Source organism: Anopheles coustani, chromosome 3 (genome assembly GCF_943734705.1).
Source record: "Anopheles coustani chromosome 3, idAnoCousDA_361_x.2, whole genome shotgun sequence".
NCBI lineage: Eukaryota > Metazoa > Arthropoda > Insecta > Diptera > Culicidae > Anopheles > Anopheles coustani.
The window spans coordinates 12313619-12338765 of NC_071288.1; the positions used below are offsets into that span (position 1 = coordinate 12313619).

The following is a 25147-nucleotide window of genomic DNA, read 5'->3' on the forward strand; positions in this document are numbered from 1 at the left end:
AAACAAGCAAATAGATGTTGGAGATTTGTTTTTGTTTATATCTTTGCATGCAGGGAATGGTGACGGAATGTATGAGCCCGTTGGGAGTAATTTCCCAAGGGCTGTGTTCCGATGAATTCATGCAACCTCATTCTGTATCGATCATTTACATGGTCATCTATTGCCCGCCCAAGCAAGAAACGAAACGTACGAACGCGCAAAATTATTCGGCGAAAGCAATGACCCGGACCGGAATGAAACGCCAAAATTATTTGAGTCGGTATTAGCAAATAGTGCTCGGATGTATTTCTGTTTTTGTTTTTTACTTCCATGCGTTTTTCATTCCTCCCTTCTCGTTCTGATCCCGGCCACTCTCCGTCTGGCTGTCTACCGGTCTCTTACGCGCACTCCTACTGACTTCTGTTTTTTTTTCTCTCTCTAACGATCCACAAAACAACAACCCACCGGCACCAGTGCAATCCCTGAGACAATCTGTCCGCTTTCCGCATAGTCCGGAAAGTTTCAAACTCTATTGCTAGCATTTCCTAACCACTACCGTCAATATTTTCTCATCTCTGTACACCGCAGGTTCACGATCCGCGAAAAATATTTTCCACTTCTTGTTTGTTTTGCTTGCGCTTATTGCAAATTATTTCTAATTTTCATCTCTTGTCTAAAAGGTTTAATAAATGTCTTACATCTTTAACGTTACCTCTGTGGTTGCGCAGGGGGCAGGCTCTCATGCTAGAGCTAAGGGAGGTTTCTGCTTTCTTTACACCATCAGAGCAGAGTCTTCGAAAGAATAAAAACTAACCACGCAACGAAATTAACGGTTCAACTATGTTAAATGGTGCCTTTACATCTCAGCTGGTTGCGAAATAGATGTATATAGATATATAGATATATTTTAAGATTTAAAGACCTATGTGAATCAACCACTGCACTCAATTTGTTTGTTATTTCTCTTACTTTTTTACCTGTGTTGATGCATGATTACTGCATGCCACTCTTTCTCTACTCTCCGTTCTTCGATCTTGTCTTTGTCTGCTTCCGGTCGGTCTTTGCGCCACCTACATTATGATACTGCCATTATTGGGCAATAAACTATGCACATGCATTCACAACAGTTTCAAAAACATGTAATGAAACGTAACACGCAGTGCAGGTTCGCTCATTGAAAGGTTATGCGTATGTGGGGTTGTACTTGTCATGAAAGTTCATAAAACTGTGCTCAACAAACTTTTTACCGTTGGCTTTTTGCAACCTAACCCGACCGAGATTCAGTATTTTTCGATCAGCAAGTTTATTAGCGACCGCTACCACTTCGAAGATGCTTTATACTCCAAGCGGATACTACCAATGTCCGAATCAAAAAGAAAAAAATAATCATAACACAATTAGGCTTTACTATTTTTATGATGGATATAATATTGACCAAAATATTAACATCCGAATTTTGCGCACACGACTACGATGTTTAATGTAGCCTGGACTTGAAGTGAAGCATTTCGACAAATTACTCTTTCAGTACGACAGTAACTTTTGTTATGCTTAAACTGAATCACTAGCCGACACTACTTATACATTATTGCCTTAGAAAAAAAACGGTAAGTCGTAAAGATAATGAATTAAAATTGTAAGAAACCGGAAAGAAAGTAGAATATGAACGTCACCATCACCCACCATCCATGACATTTATATCGGCGCATAAATTACAATCGCACTTACACACTAGTGTCCTACAGGGTAAAGATATTGCAAATTGTGTGAATGTTCGTCCAGCGCATCGAGCGTCGAACGGATTGCTTTTATCGATTTCGAAAACACAAAAACGAACCATCGTCTACGCTTGCATGTAAGTCTTACTTTGAATAGAAAAGGTTTCAAAAAAATAACCCCACTCGAATGGAGGTCTTTAAACGGTGTAGATCGCTACAGTAGTACTGTTATAAAAGACAACGGAAATTGGACAATTTGTTTATGAAGAAGTAATGCAACAAGGACAAAACGAAACTTTCGTTTCTACCTTGCCGTAAGGTAGCAAACATTTAAAGGCAATGTTAGCCTTTTCACTATTGGTTTAAAGAAATGAGGTTTTTAACTGCCTCTTGCCAATTCATAGTTCTACCGACACGGCACTAATTACAGAATGCTTAACTTTGAAATTGACTCCTAATAAATGGGTTGGGACAACAGGCTAGAGAAGCACTACGAACTATCGGACTACGGTAACCTATATGCAAATACGGAGCACAGTGAGGAGAAACAAAATCTAAACATCGTCAATTTAGATGCAACGACGAAAAGCATTTAAAATTTTACACAAAAGATTGTCCGAGGAGCAAGAATGCGCGACGGTGGTTTGAAATAAAAACGCGACACGATTGTACTACACAAGATAAAAAAAACAGATACCTTAAAACTACGTAAACAATTCGAATAACGCTCCGGTAACCATAATCCACGAAATCATAGTCAGATTTAGCTTTAAAGTAGTAATGCAGCTGTAGGGGTTTGCTAATCGTCTGCTGTATCGCTTTTTGTCTCTCACCGCGCACTTCCGAGCAATTAAAAAATAGGCCAACAATCGGGCCAGTATCCTCGATATCGTCCTTAGAAGTCCTCTCCGGGTCGGGACGGAGCTCCCCGCCAACAATCGTACCTCTCTATCGCGATACCGACTCGAGCATTTCGACGAACAGCTTGTTCATCGTCACGTTGCCCTCGATATGCACGTTCGTCCAGAACTTACGGATGATGAAGTCCGCCTGCCGGAGTGATGGCAGCAGTAAAAGCAGCTGCTGCTGGTGCGATACAGCCTGATGTTGCCTGAAGGGGGAAAGAACAACGATAGGAAGCGATTGAAAATGTGCAATTCCCTCTCTGCTAATTGCGGATGGTAAAAACAACACTTTACCTTAAAAGCAGCACACAGTCATTGAGTGCGTACAGTATCGAGTCACGGATCTTTTTGAGCGCATTGTAGTTGTCCAGTCTGATATCACAATTTGAGAGCGACAGGGCCTTTAGCAGATAGTATTCCTCCTTGGTGGCCGAGATCTTTTCCAATCGTTGGGTGATTTGTGCGAGCTGTCGGTAAAACAAATCGTAACAAATGGAACAGAATTAAATAAAATTGTTACTTATTCAACACTCAGGGTTAGTCAGTTTTAGTCATAGAATTCGAACAACAAAAGAACACATCGAAAAGTTTCAAAATCTGCCATTTTTCGCGTTGTCTATTTGCACATGTTTGTCGAAAAAAAAGACATATCCGGCAATCGTAGATTTCTCAAACGAAGCTATCCTTCACTCACAAAGAATAGTTTTTTTTATCATTTTTTGTCAGATACATTTTTCTACAATAAATAGAAAAATAATTTACCACTGTTCCTTTTCAAAGGCTACTTCTAATCGAACCTTCGAGTACACTAATCGAGGGGTTTTGTATTGCCGCGAGAGGGTTACACTAGAAAATTTTGTATTTATCATATTTGAAATTTAGGAAGAACAGCCTATGATATAATTCTCTTCGTAGATTTATAGTATTAACTTACATGGTTGTAGAGATCGAGGGCGCCACACTCCTTTGCCGATCGCTCGTCGAGCCAAAAGTCGGTGGCGAAGTAGAGCCGTCCATCGAACGGGATCGAACGGAAGGCGAGCATCAGCGTGAGCAGCTCGGCCCAGCTCACCTGCAGCAGGCGCATCTGGTCGTTGAGCGGCAGATCGGTGAAGCCCGGTATCTGTTTCGCCCAGCCGATCACACCGACCAGCTCCTTATCGTAAATATCACTCAGCACGCTCAGTATCTCTTGCGCGTCCCCGCCCACCGTCATTCGCTCGACCCCGGAATCGGCGGCCGCTGTCGCCCCGGACGCACTGCTGTTGCTGCTATTGCTGGTGCTGCTGCTCGAGGACGAGGAGGAAGTTGCCACGGTGTTGGCACCGTTGGGCGACTGCGTGGCACCGCCAGCGCTTCGCTCCTCGCCCGTGCTGCCGTTCATCAGATCGCCACAGTTGCCGATCGAGAGTGGGTCGGGCTCGAACGAGGCTAATACTTCCAGGATCTTGATGTCCTCCAGCGTCTGGGGCGTGTACATCGGGTTCGACTGGACCAGCTGCATCTGGTACGTGTTGGCGGACGGATTGCGCCGGTACTTCTGGCGGCCGCCCCGTACCCGGTCCAACCGGACGCCCTCCTTGAGCATGCCCATCAGCAGACACTTGCGGAACCGGCACGCCTGGCACGCTTTCCTCCGCCGCTTGTTGATCTCGCAGTCGTTGCTCGCAGGGCACGTGTACTCAATGTTTCCTGCGGAACGTTTCGAACGGAATAGAATCGAACCTTCTTCCTCCTCTCTCCTTGCGCTCCTACCTACCTTGAATGGTCCGTTTGAAAAATGCCTTACACGCCTCGCAGCTCGCGACGCCGTAGTGAAATCCGCTCGCAACGTCACCGCACACCAGACAGAGCCGCCGTGGGATCTCCTCCTTGATCGTGTCGTTGTTGGTGCCATCGCTGCCAAAGTCGCCGATTGCGGAGGTGGTGGAGCTGCAGAACTGTCGGTCCGGCGATCCGGGTGACTGTGGTTTGACGTTGCTCGGGCTGTGTCCGCTGCCACTGCCGTGCAGCTCCGTCAGTTGCGTCGTCTCGTTATTGTTGTTGCTGCATTTGAAATCCATCTGCAAGAAGAGAAAATACATTTGTTATGTCCGAATGTAAAGTGAAATTGTATTTGTGAATAAACGAAATCAACTTAAACATTGAACAGTGGTCAACAGCTATGGGATGTGTTGATGTGGGTAACAAAACGTGGTGCATGCTTGCTGTGAAATGGTTGGTCCTTAACTTGAATGAAATGGCATATCGGTTTTGGCGATTTTTAATGAGCAATCGAATCTTGATTCTTCCACGCCTCAGCAAAGCGTAATAAAAGCTTTAGCACCCTTGCCAACCAGCTTGCGATGGGGCTCGGGAAGGCATTTCTCTCGGCTTAAAGTTACCTTGCCACTGGGTGCATTGCCATACAGCAGGTTGATCTGGGAGAGGCTGCTGCCGGCGGACGATGGCGACGGGCTGCAGCACGACGTTTCAATCAGTTCCTGCTTGATCCTTGCGGGCGTGCTATCGCTTTCCATCAGGGACACCTGCAAAAACGGAACCGAAACCGAAGTGGTAAACGTGAACTGTCAGCAACATCGGGTAAGCAACACAGCCAACGAGCGAACGCTTCCAAGACAAACACAATCCCGGAGGTAAGGGAGGGTGAGGTGGTTTGCCTTTCCCAATTAGCAAAACTTAAAATCAATAATTGCACGACTTCCTTTCAGAAGCAAACAAAACTCGTTCCGTTTGAATGCTCCAAATCATATGTTAACATAGCTTATAAAAAAATAGTGCAGGCGAACATTTTCTCCAGCGAAAATGCGAGAAAAGTGATGAAACTGAAGGCAAACAAAAGTGAACAAACATTTTACGGGAGATAGGAGGAGTGTTTGCCTGCTGAATAGTTCGTGCATAATGCCCTCGGTTGGAACATTTTGTTTTGAAAGGAAACTTAACCACACATCAAACATCATCGAAAGGCAAAAATTCAGCTGCTTCTTGGTCCTTCAGAAAAAAAAACAATTTCCGATTGCCGGTGCTTTTTGGACCCATTGTCATAATTTTTCATAATTTATGTTTTTGAACCCAGCTATTACATATTTTAGCTTTTTTTATGTATGGAGTTTTGTGTATACAAAAAACTCGATCAATACTGAACTGTCGCTTCTGAAACTTTCCACACATGAAGTTTAAGCACTGCAGACGTCGATGAAGATTTGTTTAATGACTATGTTTTGATAAAAACTCAGTTTTCCTATCACAAACTAAACAAACATGCACACATATGTCAAGAAAATATGCCACCAAACTCATACAACACGGGGATATCACTGAAATATCCACCATTTTAAATATACCGTAATTGTAACTATTCAATTAAAACATAGCTCTCAAGTAAAGAATTAAAACCCTAATTCTTTTCTCAACCCCTTCTTCATCGGACATCGCCGGGGCGTCAAGCTAGTAATTTATGTTTTTAAATACTGCCAGAGCGAACTGCGACTTATATTCTTCAATAGTTTTCAATTATGGAAAAATCAGGCTTAATATAGACGCTTTTCGGAATAAAAACTATTTAATAAGATAGAATTCCAACATGGATTACTGCTGTGTTGCACTCACAAGCCTTCAAAAGAAGGAAGTTTACTTATAACCAACGAAAGCAATCAGAACCTTCACTAAGCCGATAGTGGCTCAATTTTAAGCTCGTTGTTTAATCGAAGCTATTCCCAGAGGGGGTGCACTTATCGTCGATTGCTTGCGAACGGGCGAGCGAGCGAGCGTATCGAAGAACCAGGAGCTCGATAATTCCAACCGGATGAGAGCCTCCTTCCCGGTTCAACAATGCACTACCGCTAAGCCGTACTTAATTGCACTTCTGCTAGCAGGTTTGGGGGAAGGTCAGCTGCAAAACCAGACGCTCCCTGCATCGAAACAATATCCCTCTACCGGGTAAAAATGGTCCATAATTAATTCTAGCATTATTTTTTGTTTTGCTAATTTTTCCCTGCTCCCTGCTTCGATCGTTTCCACTGCAAACCCCGTCGTACAGGAATTGTTCTCTCGTTAAGCACCTTTCGGATCCGTTCCGCAGAAAAGGCTTTCGGGGGGTGAATGCCGAAAAGTGCACCCGGCTTCACGCTAGTCAATTTCGTGCAATTTTCGGCCTCCACTTTGCGGCCTCGAAAATTGGGCACCGCGCTGCCTGCCCGAAGGGGGGAGACGAATCGGTGGGATAGGTTAAAGATGGCTTTGTCGTTGGTTTTTTGGCGGACCAGACTGGACAACGGAACACCACCAACATCAAGCCGAAACGAGCGCGCACGGGACACGCTTAATGCACAATTGATTGATGGATTTACTGCGATTCGTTCCGCGTCCCGGTGGACCGCACAGGTTCCGGCTCCTGCCACTACCACCACCTATTCTCCTCCTCATCGTGCTCCACCGCCCCACCACTTTACACGTGCAATGCATCGAGTCGAATAATCTCCTGTCCTGTGTTCCCCAATTACAATAATCATTTCCACTGGAAGCCCCCCTCCCCCATCGGCAGGTAATCCTTTCCCCCTCTAACCACCAGCTGGAACATCTCGTGGGCCACAATGATAGAACTGCACGCTCGGGGGGATTCGCCCAAAACCAAAACCACGGGTCAAAAAAAATCCTCCTTCATGGATTCCCATTAATCGATCCCCAAACTATGGAGGAGAGAAGCGTGTAATGAGCTGCAGTTTGATGCAGATTTCGTTTTGTTACTTGCTCTTGGTTTTTTTTTTGGGCAATCTCCCCCTTCTTCTCCCACCGTTCCACCAGGCAGACTTCATCCTACATCATCGTTGAACGGGGAGTATTATTTTGGGGTGAAAACCTTGACACTGTGCAATGACCTCACACACACACACACACAGAGGCTATTCGGTGCACTTCCCTCCCGTCCCTCGCAACGCCGGTACCGATGATGTTAATGCACCATCATCGTCCACCGTCAGCAGAGTCATCATTAGAGCATTGTGCAGTTGCTGCAACCGGTGGTGCGTAGAGGAAGCGTTAATTTTATTTTATTTCATCCTCTTCCACCGAAATCATCCCCCCCTTTGCGGTTGAAGCCTATTTTTTGCCGGTTGGAAAGCCAAAAAAAGGCACGCAACCCCCTCACGCGAAACACTAGTACAGCGGAAAAGTAGTAGGTAAAATGGTAATTTTCGCCCACGGATCGCGGGGGGATTCTTGATTGCCGGTCGTCGCCGGGAGCGGACTCGATTGAATACGAATGATTGGAGGCTTCGGGGGAACATTGGTTTCTCGATAGGCGTTAAAATTGTCTGCATCAACAAAAAAAAAACCAAAAATAAGCGAAGGAAAACGGTTGCCGTTCGAGTGGCTGTCGGCGAAAAAATGGCGAATCGAAACAAAAAAAAAAAAGTGGCACCATCGGTGATCGGTGGTTTATTAATTTAACGCAGCATGCAACCGAAAATTAGCTCTGCTTCAACCGGTGGTCAATGCAGCTCATTTAAAATTTGGTAAAAATCAAACCCTTTCAAGCATGACGGGTTCGCGGAAGAAGGGGAAAAAAAGCTTATTTTTTGCTTAATCCTCACCCCGATCACAACCGGAAATTAAAAATCGAACCTGCAGCCTTCTTATCCTTTCAGCTACGTTGTTCGGCATCTCGCCATAAATTCGGGAGAATTCTTTTAGTCTAAAATTGATTCAAGAGTTCTCCACTTGATTGGCAGCTGGCAAAACACGAGCCTTTAATCCCGTGAAGTAAACCACCGAGGGCCACTTTTACTTTTCGATCCCACAAAAACCCAGCCCTTCCGAGGATCCGCATGAGGTGGGTTGAAAGTGAACGTGAACGTTCTTAGCGATCTGAATTCATTGGTGTGTGACGAAGTAAAATAAAAAGCCTCGAATTAGAACTTTGAAAGGAAATCCAATAATTTTGTACACCGTTTCAATCAAACTAGCACGCGCACAAATGGAAGAGAAATGGATTCACAACTGAGGTAGTAAAATTATGAACGGGCAGAGAATAAAAGTTCAGTAATAATTTGCACTCAAAAACTCGTGTACTTAAAACCCCCCAAAAGTGTGTTTGCTTTACAAGTGTTCTGCCACAAACAGTCCGTTTCCATTGGGCATAATGCCAAAATACTTTTCCGAAGAAGCAACTCTTCTGGCCAAAGGAGTTTGTCTCGATCGATCGAAAAGTGAGCGGGACGGCACGTGTGAAGGGCAGAAAAAAATCAGCCAACATTACGCCCGCAACCAACACACTCCGGGGTTGTACCAGAAACAACCAACACCACAAACACCAGCCAACCAGGCCAGCCAGTAATCATTCAAAAGCAATTAGCGCCGGGGAAGATGGAGTTTTGTGGAGGATGTGTTTTTTTCCTCCATTCCTTCTCGCAACACACGTTTCTTGTTCTTCACTATTTTCGCGTCGACTACCGCGAAACAACGTTCCACGAAGGGGTGGTGTGCTGGTGGGTGGCGGGTGGCGCGAGTTTCGTTCCTTCGATTCGGTTTCGTAATAATCCGGTGAAGCGGATTGCTGTTCGTTCCAGTCACAACAACAGTCAGCTTCCTGAAAGTGAGAGGATGCCCGCGCCAGTGACGGAGAAGCACGGAAGAACATGGCGAAGAAATTGGTGGCTTGTAACGACGGCTCGACTCGCCCCCCTCTTCCCCTCCTTTCCCTTTTTGTCTGGCACCGGCACGAAGGAACGTAGCACCGAGAGAGCACCACGGCCATAAAGAGGAAGAGAGGTATCTAATGCATCGTACGCCAACTGTACATGGCCGGCTGGGTAATGGTCGTTCGTGTCTCGCCGTTTCGATCTTCTTTCCTTCCTTCCCCTTTCGCGTTCGCCACTATTAGTGGGTCGGTCGGTTATGGCGTGTGAAGGCGCGGGGAAGGCGGCTTCAATAATAGTAAAAGCCTCTCTCGCGTTCCACGGTCAAGTTCAAGGCAAACTAGCGCTGCTCTTGAATGGCAACCAACACCAACACAGCGGCATCGGTGCGTCGTCGACGGCGAATTAAAGCCGCCCGAAAGTTTGCTGTGCTGGTGCGGCCATCTTGAATCGTGGGCAAGGGTGCAGCATCCCGGTGGTCAAAAATGTTTGGTGAGATGTTTTATTTCTAAAAATGAAAAACAAACCATTTTAAGACAAACCGAAGAAGGAGAACATTTAGGTTAGAAATAAATAAACTAAAGCGATCCCAGCGCCCCCAACGCTGCGGGCTAATTTTGATCTCGGCGAAAGATCACTTAATTCTCAGCGATTGCAACCGGACCATGCTAGATCACACCCTCCCTTCCTACTCACCTATTCTTTCCCAAGGGTCGAACGGTGGCTTAGATTGGAGCAAAAAGTAGCATAAGCATTATGCGCGATGATGCCAGCGGCGAAAGGGCCACACCGGTTTCGCATGACGATGATAATGGGTCGCGCCACTATCAGCACTCGAAAACAAAGCCGCCGGGAGAAGGTCAAGAAAGTGATCGGTTGGGAAAGGAGGCGGAAAAGTCGTAAACATCGCGATGGTTCAAAGACGAAAACATACTCACGCCGACGCCGCATGCAAAACGCAATCGAACGACTGACTGAGCGCATCATTATTCGGGCTAAAATGTGCGGATGACACGTCATCTTTCGAGTCGGTCGAACACGCACACTTACCGCCTGTGACTCCGGGTGCAACTTTCCTTCCAAGCTGGTCTGACCATCGTCAGTGCATTGCGCAATGGTTGCTGCAGCTCAATGGACGGTTGCGGAGTGCATATAAATATACCGCTATCAGCTGCCGGGAAGCGGAAATAATTTCCGGATGGTTGTTTGACAACATTCGACTTCCATTCCGGAGTGTGGAAGTGTTAGTTAGTTACCAGCGAAGGCTAAAAACACATTGCAGAAAATGAGGGTCAGTTTTAACCGATGAAATAACAAGGATTTATTTATTTATACTTAGAATTTTCTCACATAAAGAAAACAACAAATTACTTTACACTGTTTTCAGGGCCAATTCGTCGACATCAAGCTGCTCTTTGTTGGTAGTAGGCAGTCAATTGCACGCGCACGGTTTTTGTTTGGTTTCGTTAGGAAGCACTTTGGGCTTGTCAAGTTTAACTTTGCCGTTATCGGTAGCAACATTGGTGCGACGAGAAAAGGTCGCGTTGTTGTCGCGCCAATGTTGCTACCGATAACGGCAAAGTTAAACTTAACAAACCCAAACTGGTTCCTAACGATGCCAAACAAAAACCTTGCGCGTGCAATTCACTGCCTACTACTAGCAAAGAGCAGCTTGATGCGAACAAACTGGCCCTGAAAACAGTGTATCTTACTTAACGGAAAAAAAAATAGTTTAATGAAAGAAAACAATAAAGGAAAAATGTTAAACAAAAACACACTTCCAAGCAATACTAGGGTTTTATAAACGACATAAAAAATTATACAAATTGAAAGTAAATTAGTATAATCCAATTCATTGCAGGAAGGAATATAAAAAAAACATTTCAACGGAGAAGAATATTGTGGTGCGCTATTCAACTTTTTGCATTATTTCTGTGTGCTTTTTTAACGGATTTAACACTTTTCGTTTAATTTACATTTAAATCTAAACAAAAATTAAGAACGGATTCCCAACATTAACGGAACGTCAAATTTATGTTATTTTCGAAAGACAGCAAACACAACGCATGCAAAAAGATAGAAACATAGAAATAGACAAAGTTTTCCCAGTAATGTTAATTATGTGAGCTCAAATATATCAGCGGAATGTGCTTCACGAAAAAAGAAACCTCAGGTTTTCGGGGAACAACATCCACATGCTCTTTTTTGTGTCCGTGGCACTCCCTCTAAACAGTAGCCGGAGATTACGATCACACTTGACAGCATCTTTAACGAAACAAAAAGCTCTCAGGGGTTTAGTTGTTAGTTTTTTTTTTACACAGCTCCGTCCGCGCGGGCAAGGCTTCTACTTCTAATTGACAGCTGAGTGCTGGCAAAATTGATTAGTTCTCGCATTCGATGGTAAACTGCAATCCCTGCTGTGTGTGTGTGTGTGTGTGTGTGTGTGTGTGTGTGTGTGTGTGTGTGTATGTTCCAGCGGTTGGTTCATTTTAATGTCCGCGATTAGCTCGAAGCTCCGTTATGACGCGAAAAAGCCCCAAACAAATCACGGAAAGCATGCGCGAATCCTTTGGCTTTGGCAGTTTACGAGTCCCAACCCTGTCAACTCCTCGTCAAAACGCCGAGAAGGGGAGTCGCTGCGAATATGCTATCGGTTGTCATAAATCTTTCCAAAATACACACGCGCCTTTCCATCCGGACCATGGTCGCCAGGGCGATCCTTCTCCGCAAGATCGAGCCGAAGCGATACGGTGCGAATCACGAAGGTAGTGATAATTAAATTAAAAATGCATAAAACCAATCTTTACGGGGAGGAAAAAATATATTCTACCGGGAAGAGCGACTCCGACTCAAGGCAAGCCTTCGTCCGAATGCCTTGCTGCCAATGGACGCTTGCAAGTAGAAGACCTAGTCCCAGCAAGAGGTACGATTTGAACACCCATCTGTCAGCTTGCGAGAGGAAGCGATAGATTTTAAAGCAACTTTTACGAAGCTAAGCTCAATCAGCGAGGAGGTTGGCGCGGGGTTTTGAGCGCACGTAAGAAGTATCGTTAAAACTCACCTTTCAACCAAAATAAGCTAGTTTATATAGAGAGGTTTGCATCGGGAGATGCGTTGATAAGTGCTGCACGAACATAAAATTGCACAATAAAACATGAACCTCATCGCATACAAAATGGGGTAGAAACCGGACATTTGGAAGGGAATTGAAAAATAAATTATAAAAGATAAAATGTTCAACGAAAAAATGACGGAATAATGACACTTGAACTCTTCGTGGCCAGATCCTTCTACAAAGTGTCTGCAATCGACTTCGCAATCTGTAATGGTGCACAAAATCCGTGCGCACACGCCACAATCTTTTACACAGAATAAAAAAAGACCTGCGGTAATAAACTGCCATCAGCTAAAATTGAATATGGGAGGAGAAAAAAAAATGGCGTAACCACATAAAACAAACCGCTTACGATCGCTGCTGGTTGTCTTTCCGCCTGTGCCCCCGGAACATAATGTTTGCGCACGGTGCTCAGCCTACGGTTTTTGGCTCGGTTTGGTCATTCTGAGTGGTTCGGACGTTAAGTACGGCCATTTGAACGATTCGTTACGTGCATCGGCGGTGGACTCGGACGCACGTGCATATCTCCTCCGCCACTTCAAACGACCATTACTCAAAGGCTTGTCTTTCGACAGCGGTGTTCCTTCTCCACACGCCCCCCCAATGGAAAACTATCCACCGATGAGTATAGACGAATAAATGTTCCGTAATTTGTTACATTCTTATCCGTTTTTTAATTCCTGCAAAAAAATCGTCAGCAAAACAAAAACAAGGAGGAGCGAGCAAGATGATGTTTTTTTTACAACTTCCTACCACTCCTATCCGCAGGCTAAGGGTTCGAAGGAAATATGTTTTGTTGACTCGAATCGTCGAGGTTTTGGGGGTACCGTACACAAGCAAATGTTAAGACATTTTCTTATGGGCAATTTATCTGCTTCTATGAAACATGTTTGATCTCACTGGAAAAGATACATACAATGATCATGTTCAAGGTGCAATTTTTACATTTTCACATATATTTTACAATTCATGAACTACCAACACTGGAACATCATTAACAATCAGGAAAAACATAAATTTCCAGATGGTAATTTTTAAACTTATTGTAGACTTCAATTCGAACCGATTGTTGGGAAAGGTAGTGTTTTTGTCCCAACTCTGGTAGCATTGATATAAACTGCTCGTTTGAAAAGGTGTTATGCGTGTCGTACAAATATTGATTCTTTGGAGAAAAAAAAAAATACACAAGCACGTGTCAATGCAATGAAAGAAAAAAGTCATCTGCGAAATGCTTTTCCACACACATTCAGAATAACAAAAAAAAAATTACACGCGCTTAAACTGTACAAACTCTGTCGATTGATCGACCAAACGGTAAATGGATAAACGTATATGTTAGAGCAAAAAGAGCACAACCCAAAAGCAAAAGCCAGGAAAAACACGGCAACACGTTCGCAGCTATACAACCATCCCAACAGAACGTGTTTATGATTGACATCTTCAATGATGTGCCGGATTAATTTAGTCTAGGGAATCGACTTTTAAATCAACACAGAGAATAGACAAGGGAGAGGTAAAACATATATATCCCGTGTGCCTCAGCAAAAACTCGATGTGCCCGACAAAAAAAAACATAATTGAACATAACGCGATGTTTATGATTACGTTAAACAAAATCACTTTGCTGTCTTTGCAATTTAACTACTAAGTAACATAATTTTCTTCTTTCGCCTTGAAACGGCATTTATTGAAAGCTGCAATTCAAATTACATACCAATTTTCCGTAAGTTTATCTCCATATATCATTTTCGGAACCCTAAATCCCATCATCAATCATTCAATTCTTTTTATTCCTCTCTCATTTTTTATAGCACCACCACAAGAAGCCAAAGGCTCGGTACCACCTTTCCCATTCATTGGGCAAAAACGATCTTATAAAAAAAAACGGGGAAAAACGCAAACCGTGACAAAATAACGATAACTTACAAAATACCACTAGAGTCCCCCCCCCCCCCACTCCCCCCTCCCGCTACCCTACCGCAAAGGTTAGAACAACACCACGGCGCGGCTGAAACACGATCGATGCTGGACGGATGATGATGGGAACCAGGCGGGGGTAGAAGAAAGCGTGGGGAAGGAAGTGGAGCCGTAGGTGTGTGAATCGGACAGAACGTACCGGAATGTAACACGAGAATCATGGCTCACGGAGAATTGGTCGGGAGGGGGTTGGGGGCTCGGGCAGGGTTGAAAGCCGGCCGCAACCGAGGGCTGACATAATAGTGTGAAGAAAAAGGATAGAACACACAAAAAAGGGCCGGATCTACCGATTCCCTCCCTCACCTCAACGGGTTACGGCTGTTAATTTGTGGCACGACGTATCGAGTGTGTTTTGTCGTTATATCATCCCGGCAGTTCGCTTTCTTGGGCCCATTGCACAACTGTTCTACACACCGGCAGCAAATTTGAACAAACCGCGAGTTGCGAGACGGTAACCCTTGAAGCGAAAGGCATTACATATCCGGGGGGAAACAAGCACCAGGGGAAGAATTTACGCCGTCAATCACCTGGTCGGTAGAGTAACCCACTTACCACTTCTTGCATCCAACCGTCAATGACGTTTTCGTCCAGCTTGGATTTTTCCACTAGCCACTGCCTTCCGACTTCCATCGTAAGCTAGTTGCGGTCCGCGGGAACCGGCCGAGAAGGATCCTATTAAAACGATCGACCAGCCTGCTTTTGGCATACAGGTAAACTGATTCTCCACCGCTCTTGCTACAAAAAGGCACCTGACTCACGCTCAAGTGAATGCGCGTTGCGATTAAGATTAAAGCTTCGTCGTCTGCCTAAACGTCAACTTTGAACCGCTCCACACGGATAGGATATTTTTACAACACCTGTGTGTCAAATCTGTTTACGGAAGGCACTTGAGTTCATCCCCGGAAAGTTCTAAACACAACAAACCGTTTTTTTGAAACCGTCTCTCTTGCTCGAAAGTAGGATCACAGAGGCACACTTGGCACTTTTACCCGTCCTCAGCAAAAGGCTAACCCTTATCACAGTACACACGATCGCTCACATACATACACACGCACGCACTTTATCGATCAGGGAAGATGATGCTGGCGCACAATCAATCCTCCAAAATGACGTTCTCCACAAAATTCACCGCGGGGGTTGCGGTGCCGACTGCGCACATGTGTGTGATAACCCTGTCCGGGCCCTTCAGCTGCCAGCGCGCAGGTACCCGATAGTCCAAACAAGCGAAACGTCACCCGATCGACGGCAGCACCTTCGTTGTTGCTTTCCTACGAGTCAAGAGTAGCGAAACATCGGCGACCATCGAAACGAGATTCCGATTGAACGGTGAAGCGCAACGCGGACAGCTTCGAGAGGACAGTGGAAGGGCCACACCACGCTGGGCGACTCGGCGTTCTCGTGGCGGTGCGTGTATTGGAGGAGCCGGATTCTCGCTCACCAGTCGCAGGACGTCCGAACCGAGCGACATAAAGTCTCGTACTGAGCGCGGTTCGGTTCGCGAAATTTGTTTTTCATATATAATACGCTTGTGCTGCCCGCCGTGTTCTGGCTGGGTTTACTCTATACATGGACCCTGCCCGTCACCGTCACCGTCACCGTCGGCCTTCCTCCGCCTCCGGCTGCTGCTCCAGCGCTCGATCGTCTTTCGTTGCGGATGGAGCTGCCATAGCTACGCCGTCGTTGTTGTGTGTATCGGTGAAGGGTTTTTGTTTTTGTTTTAAAAACTCGTCGACTGGCGGTGAAACGTACACACACACCACCGGTATCGGCAGCAGAGCAGCAGCATTATAATTTAATCGCGTATTCGCGTTAGAGGGAAGCCGAATCCGGTGGACGCACACAACGCTGCGATCGTCGAGCCTCTTCCTCTCGATTCGCGGTATCGCGCTACCTTTCGATGATGATGATGATGGTGATGATGGTGATGATGGCGAATGGCGCTGCTGATGGTGGCGGTGGCGGCCGGCAAACCGCATGACACACCGCGAACAAAAATCCCCCACCGGGATGTGTGTGCGTGTGAAACCCGGTTCTAGCGAACGCGCACCATAACGATCCCACCAGCTGTTACGAGCGCCAGCAGCTCGCCATCCGTCCGTCGTGTTCACCGCCGCCGTTTCCCTTCACCGAGGCGGCTTTTCTGAACCGAAACACACACACACACACACACACACGAACGCGGAATTCGCGGCACCATGCAGCCAAGCGCAACTAATCGCAACCAGCCCCGGCGGGGAAGTGTGAGCCACGGAATTCGGCAACGCATACCCCCTGACTTCCCTCCCTTACCCGTTTGGAGGAAAAACTTTTGCCAGAACAAAACATCCACACACTCCCCTGCTTCGATCCAACAAGATCGGCAGAGGACGGACGGACCGGATTACTGGCGCGCCTGTGGTAGACCGGCCCGTCGTTCCGGTGGCGGTCGCGTTTCCACCGATGGAAAGTGAACGCAGCCCTGGCGGGCGCGGGCCAGGGAAAGTGAGATGTTGTCGGGTTGTGTTTCCTCCTCATCGCATTCGCTTCGTTCGTACGCGTCCAGTTTGCGACGATTCGTCTCACGCCATCGGTTTGGTTTGCTTTGGTTTGGTGAGGGAAGGAAAACAGGCCCTCTCCAATCGGACCCGTCGAGCATAACAACTCGTGATGTGCGTATCTGTGTGGTGCCTGCTGGTGAAACAACGATTTTGTTTTTTTTGTTTTTTGTTTTTTGTAGTAAAGGGTTTTAAAGCTCCAAAATAACCCAACCATCAATCACGAACCGGGGCGGCGCCATCGGAATGTCAGCGAGCCGACGGTACGGGAAGAAAAACGATAGAGAAGCTGGCGAGACGACGGAGGAGAGGTCCATCGGAAAGTTTTGAGAAGAGAAATATCTTTAAATCACATGTTCCTCTTTCATGTGGTCAACACATAGTCAACAGTGACTCCGACAAAATACATTAAATCTTTTTCTAGAACCTCTTCTAATAGCTTCATTTTCAATGGAGGCGCCTGGTTAAAATTACGAAACTGGATTTTCAAAAGGTGTTAATTGTTGTCCCAACAAGTTTATTTGCTGATTAATTTAAACCAATAATCAAATATGGCAAAATGAAACACCACGCATAAAGAATAAAGATCAACTGAATATTTGAAAAGGGGGCGCCAAGTAGTTCATCAAGCAACGGTGTAGGAGAATTTGAAAATGTTCAACATAAAACAATCAGTAGATGGCATCATATCACAATATAATCCTCTAATCGCTTGAACTACCGTGAGTACGCCTTTAAGGTTACGAGAAATCATTTACAGAACAAACTTAATTGCAACATTGCGCTTTCTCAAACATCTTCTTTTGTGGCACAATTACCCAAAATTCTTTAACGACTTGATTAGACGAAACATAAAGTAAAAACTGCTACTGTCCCCAGAGCCTCCTCTCTTGGAAGTCTAGTCAATCCGTCAAAGTCCATTTCAAGTGCAAAATGTGTACCTAATCTCTAGACACCCATAGTTGCCTGCCTTCTTTTCTATCAGATGTACCGAACACATCTCATAGATTCGAATCAGACGCGTTCTTGACCGTGAGACGGCCGCAGACGACCATCGGTTTGCCGAAACAGCTGACACAGACCTCCCCAAAAAACGAGATTTACATTTCTGTTACAAATTCTGGCGGCCAAGAGCAGCATATATTTGCCAAAAAACATACAAATGTATACGGAGGCTGTCTGAGCCGGGGACTCGGAAGGACTTCTAATTCATCGCTGCCATCAGTATGCGCCCCTCCCGGGGTTAGTTTGAAAAACAGAAGGAAAAGACAATAAAATAGAAGCGATTTTCCCATACCGTGTTGTAAGGCATCTAAATTCAGGAAAGAATAGTGTTGGGTAAAATTCAATGAACTGCAAATTAGAAACGTGTTTCATACAGGATGCCGCTGTTTACCCAACCCTTACCAAAGCCGGTTGAAGCTCTTGAACTTATTTATACTCGACCCTTTTCGTCGAAACGAGCCTTATATTGGTTGGTGGCAAACGTGCACGAGAGTCAAACAGCAAGCGGGTGTGGATTGTGCACTTGTGCAAGGCAAACGTTGCGTGCACTTGTTCGCAGCTCGTACCAACCGCCGCTGATAACATCGGTCAGCGAGATACTGTTTATGCAAAAATAGTACAAACCGACAGAACCAGTAAACGTCAGAAGACAAGCATGCCTTGGGCAAGGCCTTATCAGTGGGGCGCTAATCAACTGCCGGCGATCGATCGTTGTGAGGCGGTGCCAAGATAGGCGCAAGCGCTCCCAAGAAAGATAGTGGACGAAACGTGTTGAGCGGCCCTCGTGTTGGGCGCGCTCGTCCGGGGGGCTCTTGTCTTGTGTGCTTTTGGCGTGAGTTAGCGCCATCTCAAGCTCGCTGCCTGTCTATCGCCCGTGGGGTGCCGGCCTAACCGGTTGAGTCCAGTTCCGCCGAGAGCCCCCTAGTACTCGGTGCGAGGAGGCGCAAAAGTGAAACCGGCACGATTCAGCGCAACACGCTGTTGCTTGGAGCCTTCTCCGGAAGGAGCCCGCGAAGGCCGGGGACGATACGAAGGCACCTACCATAATCACTTATCCCCAGGAATATGGATGACCAACAGAGGCCAACGGAGCAGCATCCCATCCTCCACTGTACGCAGTATCGTTGGAAGAAGAGAGTGTTATACATGAACACACAGACATACAGCGAAATAGTTGACCCTTTTTGTATGCTTGAGTGACAGATTTTCACCTCAAGATAAGATAAGCCGAAAGACTTTCAAAATTTAAAATAAATTTTCAGAATGATTCAGAATAAAGAAGGCAAATAAAGAGACTCAAAGTAACTGGAGTTCAAAGTATCAACGTTTGTAAACCTTCGATAATATTGTGTTACAAAACCTTACACAAAAATAATGTTGTAGGGCTTATCATCTATGACATCCCTAAAAAAAATCCCTACCCTCACGTTCCATAACTCGTGATGAATCGTACGAAGGACTCACGACGCACCTAATCGGAGGTTCATACCCATAGTAGCGGATGATATGATCCAAATGCTGATAGCAGCACATCAAGCTGCATTAAAGCCCGGATTGGTTATCAACCCAACCCAACCGGGTTTGACCCGGCGAACTTTCTATGTCCTGCTCCGTGTTGAAACTTGTGTCGACGCGTCAAACATCTGGGAAGGATCGTGTTTAATCTGATACGCCGCTCACGGCGTAGTAGTAGCACATGTCAAAATGAGTCCCGAATAGACGTCACTGGCAGAGTCACCTGTTGGGGAAATCTTCCACTTCCATTAAACTCGGTGCGGCACGTTTTTCCACTACTCTTTTTTTTTGTTGTAGTTCTAGTATTCGAAATAAATTCATACCAAACGTTCAGCAGAACGAAAAACGACAGTGAGCTTCCTCTCAGTTCTTGTAATTCTTAGTTGACTGATGCACTCTGTAGCAAACCCTACCGACGCATCATCTCTAAGAAGTGCAGTCTTCCAAGAATCATGACTCAAATTGCCAAGTTCACGGTCACGTCTAAAATGCGCTTCTGCAGCCAACGCGACCAAGGTATGCACCGACGCGTGAAGTGTAGGAAAGTGAAAATTCCAACCCATTTTAAGTCCCGCCATACGACGACCGGCAAGCAACACAGAACTTGCTTTCTAAATTTAGCTTTCGCTCAGACTCATCATAGAAGGGACGCTCGGATCGTTAGTCACTGGCGTTGGCCCAACAGCGACCAAAGGCGCGACACAAAGAAAAAAACCTACTCTGCGCAACAGAACGGAAATTAACGCTCCGGGTGCCGTTCTAGGAACCAGACCTAAACAAGCCTACATTCCGGCCGCCGTCCTCTTACTTTCAGTGGTTCACAGCTCAGCGCAGGAGTTGTATTCTATTCGTCGATTTGAGTTTGCACGAGGCCGTCCCGGTGAATCGCGGTTTTCCAGACACACGGCAGACACAGGAGGGCAAAGAGAACCGCTCCAAAAACGAGAAGCACCCAAATTCTATGCAATCTCCATTCGACCGACAGTTTCTCCCAGACTCCCCAGAAGTCCCCCAGCAGCGTACATCCCCATCCCGGCTGTGCAGAACTCCTCCTCGCGCACACATTCTACGCACTCAGTCAAGCAGCTCTAAGTCCGCGGCCAAGACTTGGCTCTGCTATTTCTAGCCAACTTTTCCATCAAGACGAACGTCACCCACCTCACTCGCTGCCTGCTTGCCCCCCCCCCCCCCCACCCCTCTGCGAGACGCTCTGATGATGGAGCAGATTTGAAATTTTAATTGCCCAATTCTTTGGCCCGCCCGGAGATTCGCCGGCAATGTTGGCTGTCTAGCAAATTTACCTATATTTTTTTCTCGTTGTTGGCTTCTACTTCGCGGTTTCTTTTATTTTTTGTTTGTTACAAACTTTTCAGTGAAATAATCACGTTCTCTTCATTTCGCTCTTTTCGCTTGTTCGCGTCTTCCCCGAATGTCTGATATTAAACCGATACCGGAAATTTAAAGATGCAGGCAAAGATTTTTGGGGCTTGTTTTGTGTGTACAGCTATAGGAGTCGCGATGATCACGTTGCTCGTATATTCTTACTCACAAAATATACCAGTTGATTGGAAGGAAACATACACCTTCGTCGTTTCATTAGTATAGTTATACTTGAATCGATTTGAATGACATAAACACGATCTTGTTCCGAAATAATAATAATGTGCCGTACATTTGGCAACACGTCAATATCTTAAGAACCTAGAATTGCTCTATACTCTAAGTAAAAGTGCTAATTAGCCAAAAAACCGAATATACTCCATCTCAACAGGTTGTAGAAAAGTTGACAGTGTCTAGAAAGTTAACTCACATCCAAGCTGCTCAGTACACTAATGGTTCCATGGCAGTACAGGGGAATAAAACACTAGGAAGAATATTTACCTGGAATGAAATGAGGAGATAGAAAAGAGATGAGCATTATTTTTTTTTTTCGGTCAAGTTCAAGATCACAACTACACACGCACACACACACGGGCAAACTTCTTGCTCCATGTACATCATCTGGCATCGGCCACCAGATGATGCAGGGAACGAAACCATCTCGATCGCTGATCGAAAGCAGGGTTCGGCTGCGATCTACTTCAAAAGCGTCAGGACGCACACTTCGAGCGTTCGATCTTCGAGCCGTTTGTAGGTGTAGGCAAGTACACACTCTTTTCGCTAGCATAACGAACGGCTGACATCCCAACCCAAGCGAAGCCAACATCGAACGATAAATGGTCAGGGAGTGGGGGGATTTGGATGGGCAGAAGAAGTTGTATATGTTTCGAAGCGATCGCGGCGTCGATCTCGGATATGTTCGCCTTAACACACTGACACCGTTTTATAATTCTCAATAATCAAGCTTTGTTGGTCGATATTGACTAATGGGCGATGTTAGTTTACGTTGTAGTCAAAACACATAATTAAGAAAAATAAATCAGGTTTTTACCTATCAGCTTTCAAATCAAGGGATGCGAAAGAAATCAACTTAAGAACAAAATGTACCTCAAGCATTGCACAACAAACGACAGCAAAGGAAAACAAAAGGAAAATTTTATTCCTCCAAGAAACAACTACAGACATATAACAAAAAAAAAAAGGCTAATCACAACAGCGAAGCACAAACCAAACTAGCAAACAATCTCTCCATAATTGCCCAAAAAGTACGATGTATTCTTGTAGCAATGATTCTGCAATCAGCAAGCCGATTATCATCGTCTGCGACTCCATAAAAATAATTCTACACCAAGAAATCGGCCGCCACTATCGCTGACAATAATCTTTGCCGTGCTTTCCTTTCCCCGCCACCCCCTTGACCTCCGAGCACAGTAGCAATAGACTCCCGATATTTTCCCACCGTCATCATGCCGAATTCACGGTGGCAATTTTCGAAACGGACGACTCGCCGACACGCAATCGTTACCGTGCGCGAAAAGAGTCATTAGCGGCCGAATGTGTCACATCAGGTTTTGAGTGTATTTCCACAAATTGCCGGTCGAATGGGAAGCCGAGCCTGGAAAAGTGCCGCCGATTTTCCTACGACCCACTGGTGCGTGGTTTGCCTGTAGGAGGAGTGTGTGTGGTTAGGTTGAAGTATGCATGCATGCTACTAGACGTGAGGCAAGTGAGCTGTAGAAAAACGTTCTACATGAAAACGATCACTTACTTGGCCAATTGTAGGAATTTTTCTTAAAGACAGAATGACAATAGTAATGAAGGCTCAACTGAATAGCTGCGAACGTACAAGAAGTGTTCCTTCTTCGCTCGTGACGGCAACATGGAAGAAAGATTCTCAAATCCGCGGCATGTACTTTGGATCGTGGGGACTCAGCATACTGTTAAGCGCACGCAATGCATGTAATGTACACGCAAAGGCGAAGCATCGTGGGTTTTTTTTCGATTCAATCATCTACTCCCGTTGAAGCGAAGCAGTACGAGAGGCATAAAAAAACACGAAAACCGGTCGACCAACATGTCCAAAAAACCCATACCAGTGTGTTCCGGGTGGGAAAACGGGGGCGACGAAGTGGAGAATCTTTGTGGCATTCGAAAAAAAGTAAAATAAACAAAAAACAAAACCAAAACTGAAACATCATCATTGCGCGCACACAAACGCACACTTTGGAGCATACTCACACGTACACCAAGCAGCGAACGAACGTACATTTGTGCAGAATCGACTAAAATAAATCTTTCCGTACTGACCCTGAACTTGACTTCAGACTCGCGCCCTTCGCCTGCCTCAATCCCCATTTTCCCATCCCCCCTCTTTTTCTCTTTCTCTTTACGCCCGTCCGTGTGGTTCTCCAACGTCCGCTCCGGGACGGATTGCACTGCGGGCTGCCAACCATTACCGTCACTTCCCGCCTCTTTCGTGTCCCCCGCCCCCCATCCCCTCCCTGCAGCAACTGTCGGGCCCCTCTCTAATGCTTCTCTGCATCGAAGAGTGCGCGATGCGGCACCGTTTTCATGGTCAGCGAGCCGTTTGCACTTCTGCGCCGAATGCCGAACCGGCGACTCCAAGCTCCATACAACACATACCGAAGGGGACGCGGGAATGGAACCAGAGGGAAAGTGAGGAGGATATGACAACCATTTCCGTTGTGTGCGCATTTGGCTGCCAAGACTTTTCTTTTCCTTTCGAAACTTTCCACTGTTGGTGCAATTTATTCTAGGAACAGTGGTTCTCAACCTGGTTTTCGTCATCGCAATCCTTTGCTGCTTGGTTCAATAAATGCTGCAATGCAATAAATATATGTAAATCAACGATGTGTTGTTATTTTATGTCCAAAATTTAATGCAAAAATTGAAGATAAAAATAGGCTTTGATATTCTTCTTCTTCTTCACTTCGTCGAGGATTTACTCCAGTACGGCTATTGAATCCAGCTTCCTGGGCCTTCGCAAGCTAACCTGGAGACATAGACCTCTTTAGGTTAAGGACTGGCAACTAAAGGCCATATGTCCTGATTTTCTGTGGTTTTCGATTTTCTGTAGGCGTCGCCTTTTGACTGCCACCATGCGGCCAGGAGCACTGCTAGCCAACCACGCTAGTGAGCAGTCAAAATGCGGCTGTTCACCCGCCGTAACGAAAGGAATATTTCCTTCCGTTTGTCAGATCGCACGAAACTCGTGATCCGCTTGATTACTCAAACAGCACGAGATGTGCGTCGGCTAGGATTTCTCTGACTTGAGCTCCAGCTCGGTTCTGATATTAATCGTTAAAGAAAAATTAAGAAATATCGAACTAAATTATTTTTTTGTTGGAAAGGATTCTAAAGGTTGCTAAATTTCATTCAAAACGAAGGCTATTTTTTTGTTAACAAACATCTCTAAAGCCGTTGATTGGCTCGTGTGTGCATTGTACAATACATGTAACTTTCAGGTGTAAGGCATCCTGGCTAGAGTTGTTTAATTCAGATTCAGATTCATGAATTTCAATGATTCTTTGCGTTTAAAAAAATACAGCAATCTTTCAATAAGAGATTCACGAATCCCACAGATGCAACAACTGATGAAAACTTATGACCAAAAAATGGGTAGAGGGACCCTTTTTTGTCGCTCGTAAGATTCGTAAAAGATCCATGAAAGATTCATGAAAATTCATTACGGTTTCGAATGGTTAATTAACGTTTAAAGATTCGAATCCCGCAAGATTCATGAATCCGTCTGAATGAATCTAAGGTGAAAGATTCATGTGAATAAATTCGTCAAAAGATTTATAAGGCACAACACTAGTCCTGACATATTTCTTTGCTCACGCAGTTGAGAAGCACTGTTCTAGGGGGTCACGATTTGCCCGATACCATCCTCACCCAATTCCCGTTCCTACAGTTTTAAGCTCACTTTTGCACCTCTGCCAAATGAATGGAATTTTATGTGTCGTGCTTCAACAAATTTAAGGTGCCTTTCCGAGGCAAACCTTAAGAGTTTTCCCATCATGCATCGAATGGTACCACCGTGGGTCGAATCGAATATAGTGGATGGAAAACATTCAACTTTATAGGTTCATCCTAGCCAAAGCATCAAACGTGAGAGAATCGCAACCATCGTAGAGTGTACTAAATAGTGTTTAAAAAACATTGATAACGCAGCTCGCGTACTCTAAAGCATTGCTAAACGAAGCTAAGAGGGGAAGTACTTGATGAACGAATGCCTCGATGCAATTGTTGCACCGAAACTGCATGCACACGCATACACGTTCCCCGTTGGCTCCGCATAGTCGCTAGGGTGTGCGTGCGCGTGTGTGTGTGTGCGTTCCGGCCCCTTGGTACATGCAAAGAA

General features: G+C 45.5%; 1 protein-coding gene across 3 annotated transcripts in view; it reads right to left on the reverse strand.

Moving 5' to 3' along the window:
* Nucleotides 1–332: 332 nt before the first annotated feature.
* Nucleotides 333–25147, reverse strand: part of LOC131259724 (steroid hormone receptor ERR2) — a 33533-nt gene continuing 8718 nt past the window's right edge. Inside the window, exons 1-6 of one of the 3 annotated variants that reach the window (XM_058261299.1) lie at nucleotides 14882–14899; nucleotides 4987–5130; nucleotides 4362–4665; nucleotides 3537–4294; nucleotides 2897–3069; nucleotides 333–2808 (exon numbers count right to left, since the gene is read on the reverse strand). In XM_058261299.1, the coding sequence (XP_058117282.1) occupies nucleotides 2646–2808; nucleotides 2897–3069; nucleotides 3537–4294; nucleotides 4362–4665; nucleotides 4987–5130; nucleotides 14882–14893 (1554 nt within the window). In that variant the 5' untranslated portion in view covers nucleotides 14894–14899 and the 3' untranslated portion in view covers nucleotides 333–2645. Of the gene's footprint in view, nucleotides 2809–2896; nucleotides 3070–3536; nucleotides 4295–4361; nucleotides 4666–4986; nucleotides 5131–14881; nucleotides 15249–25147 lie in introns of those variants that run through there. The other 2 variants (XM_058261297.1, XM_058261298.1) reach the window with 2 other exon arrangements.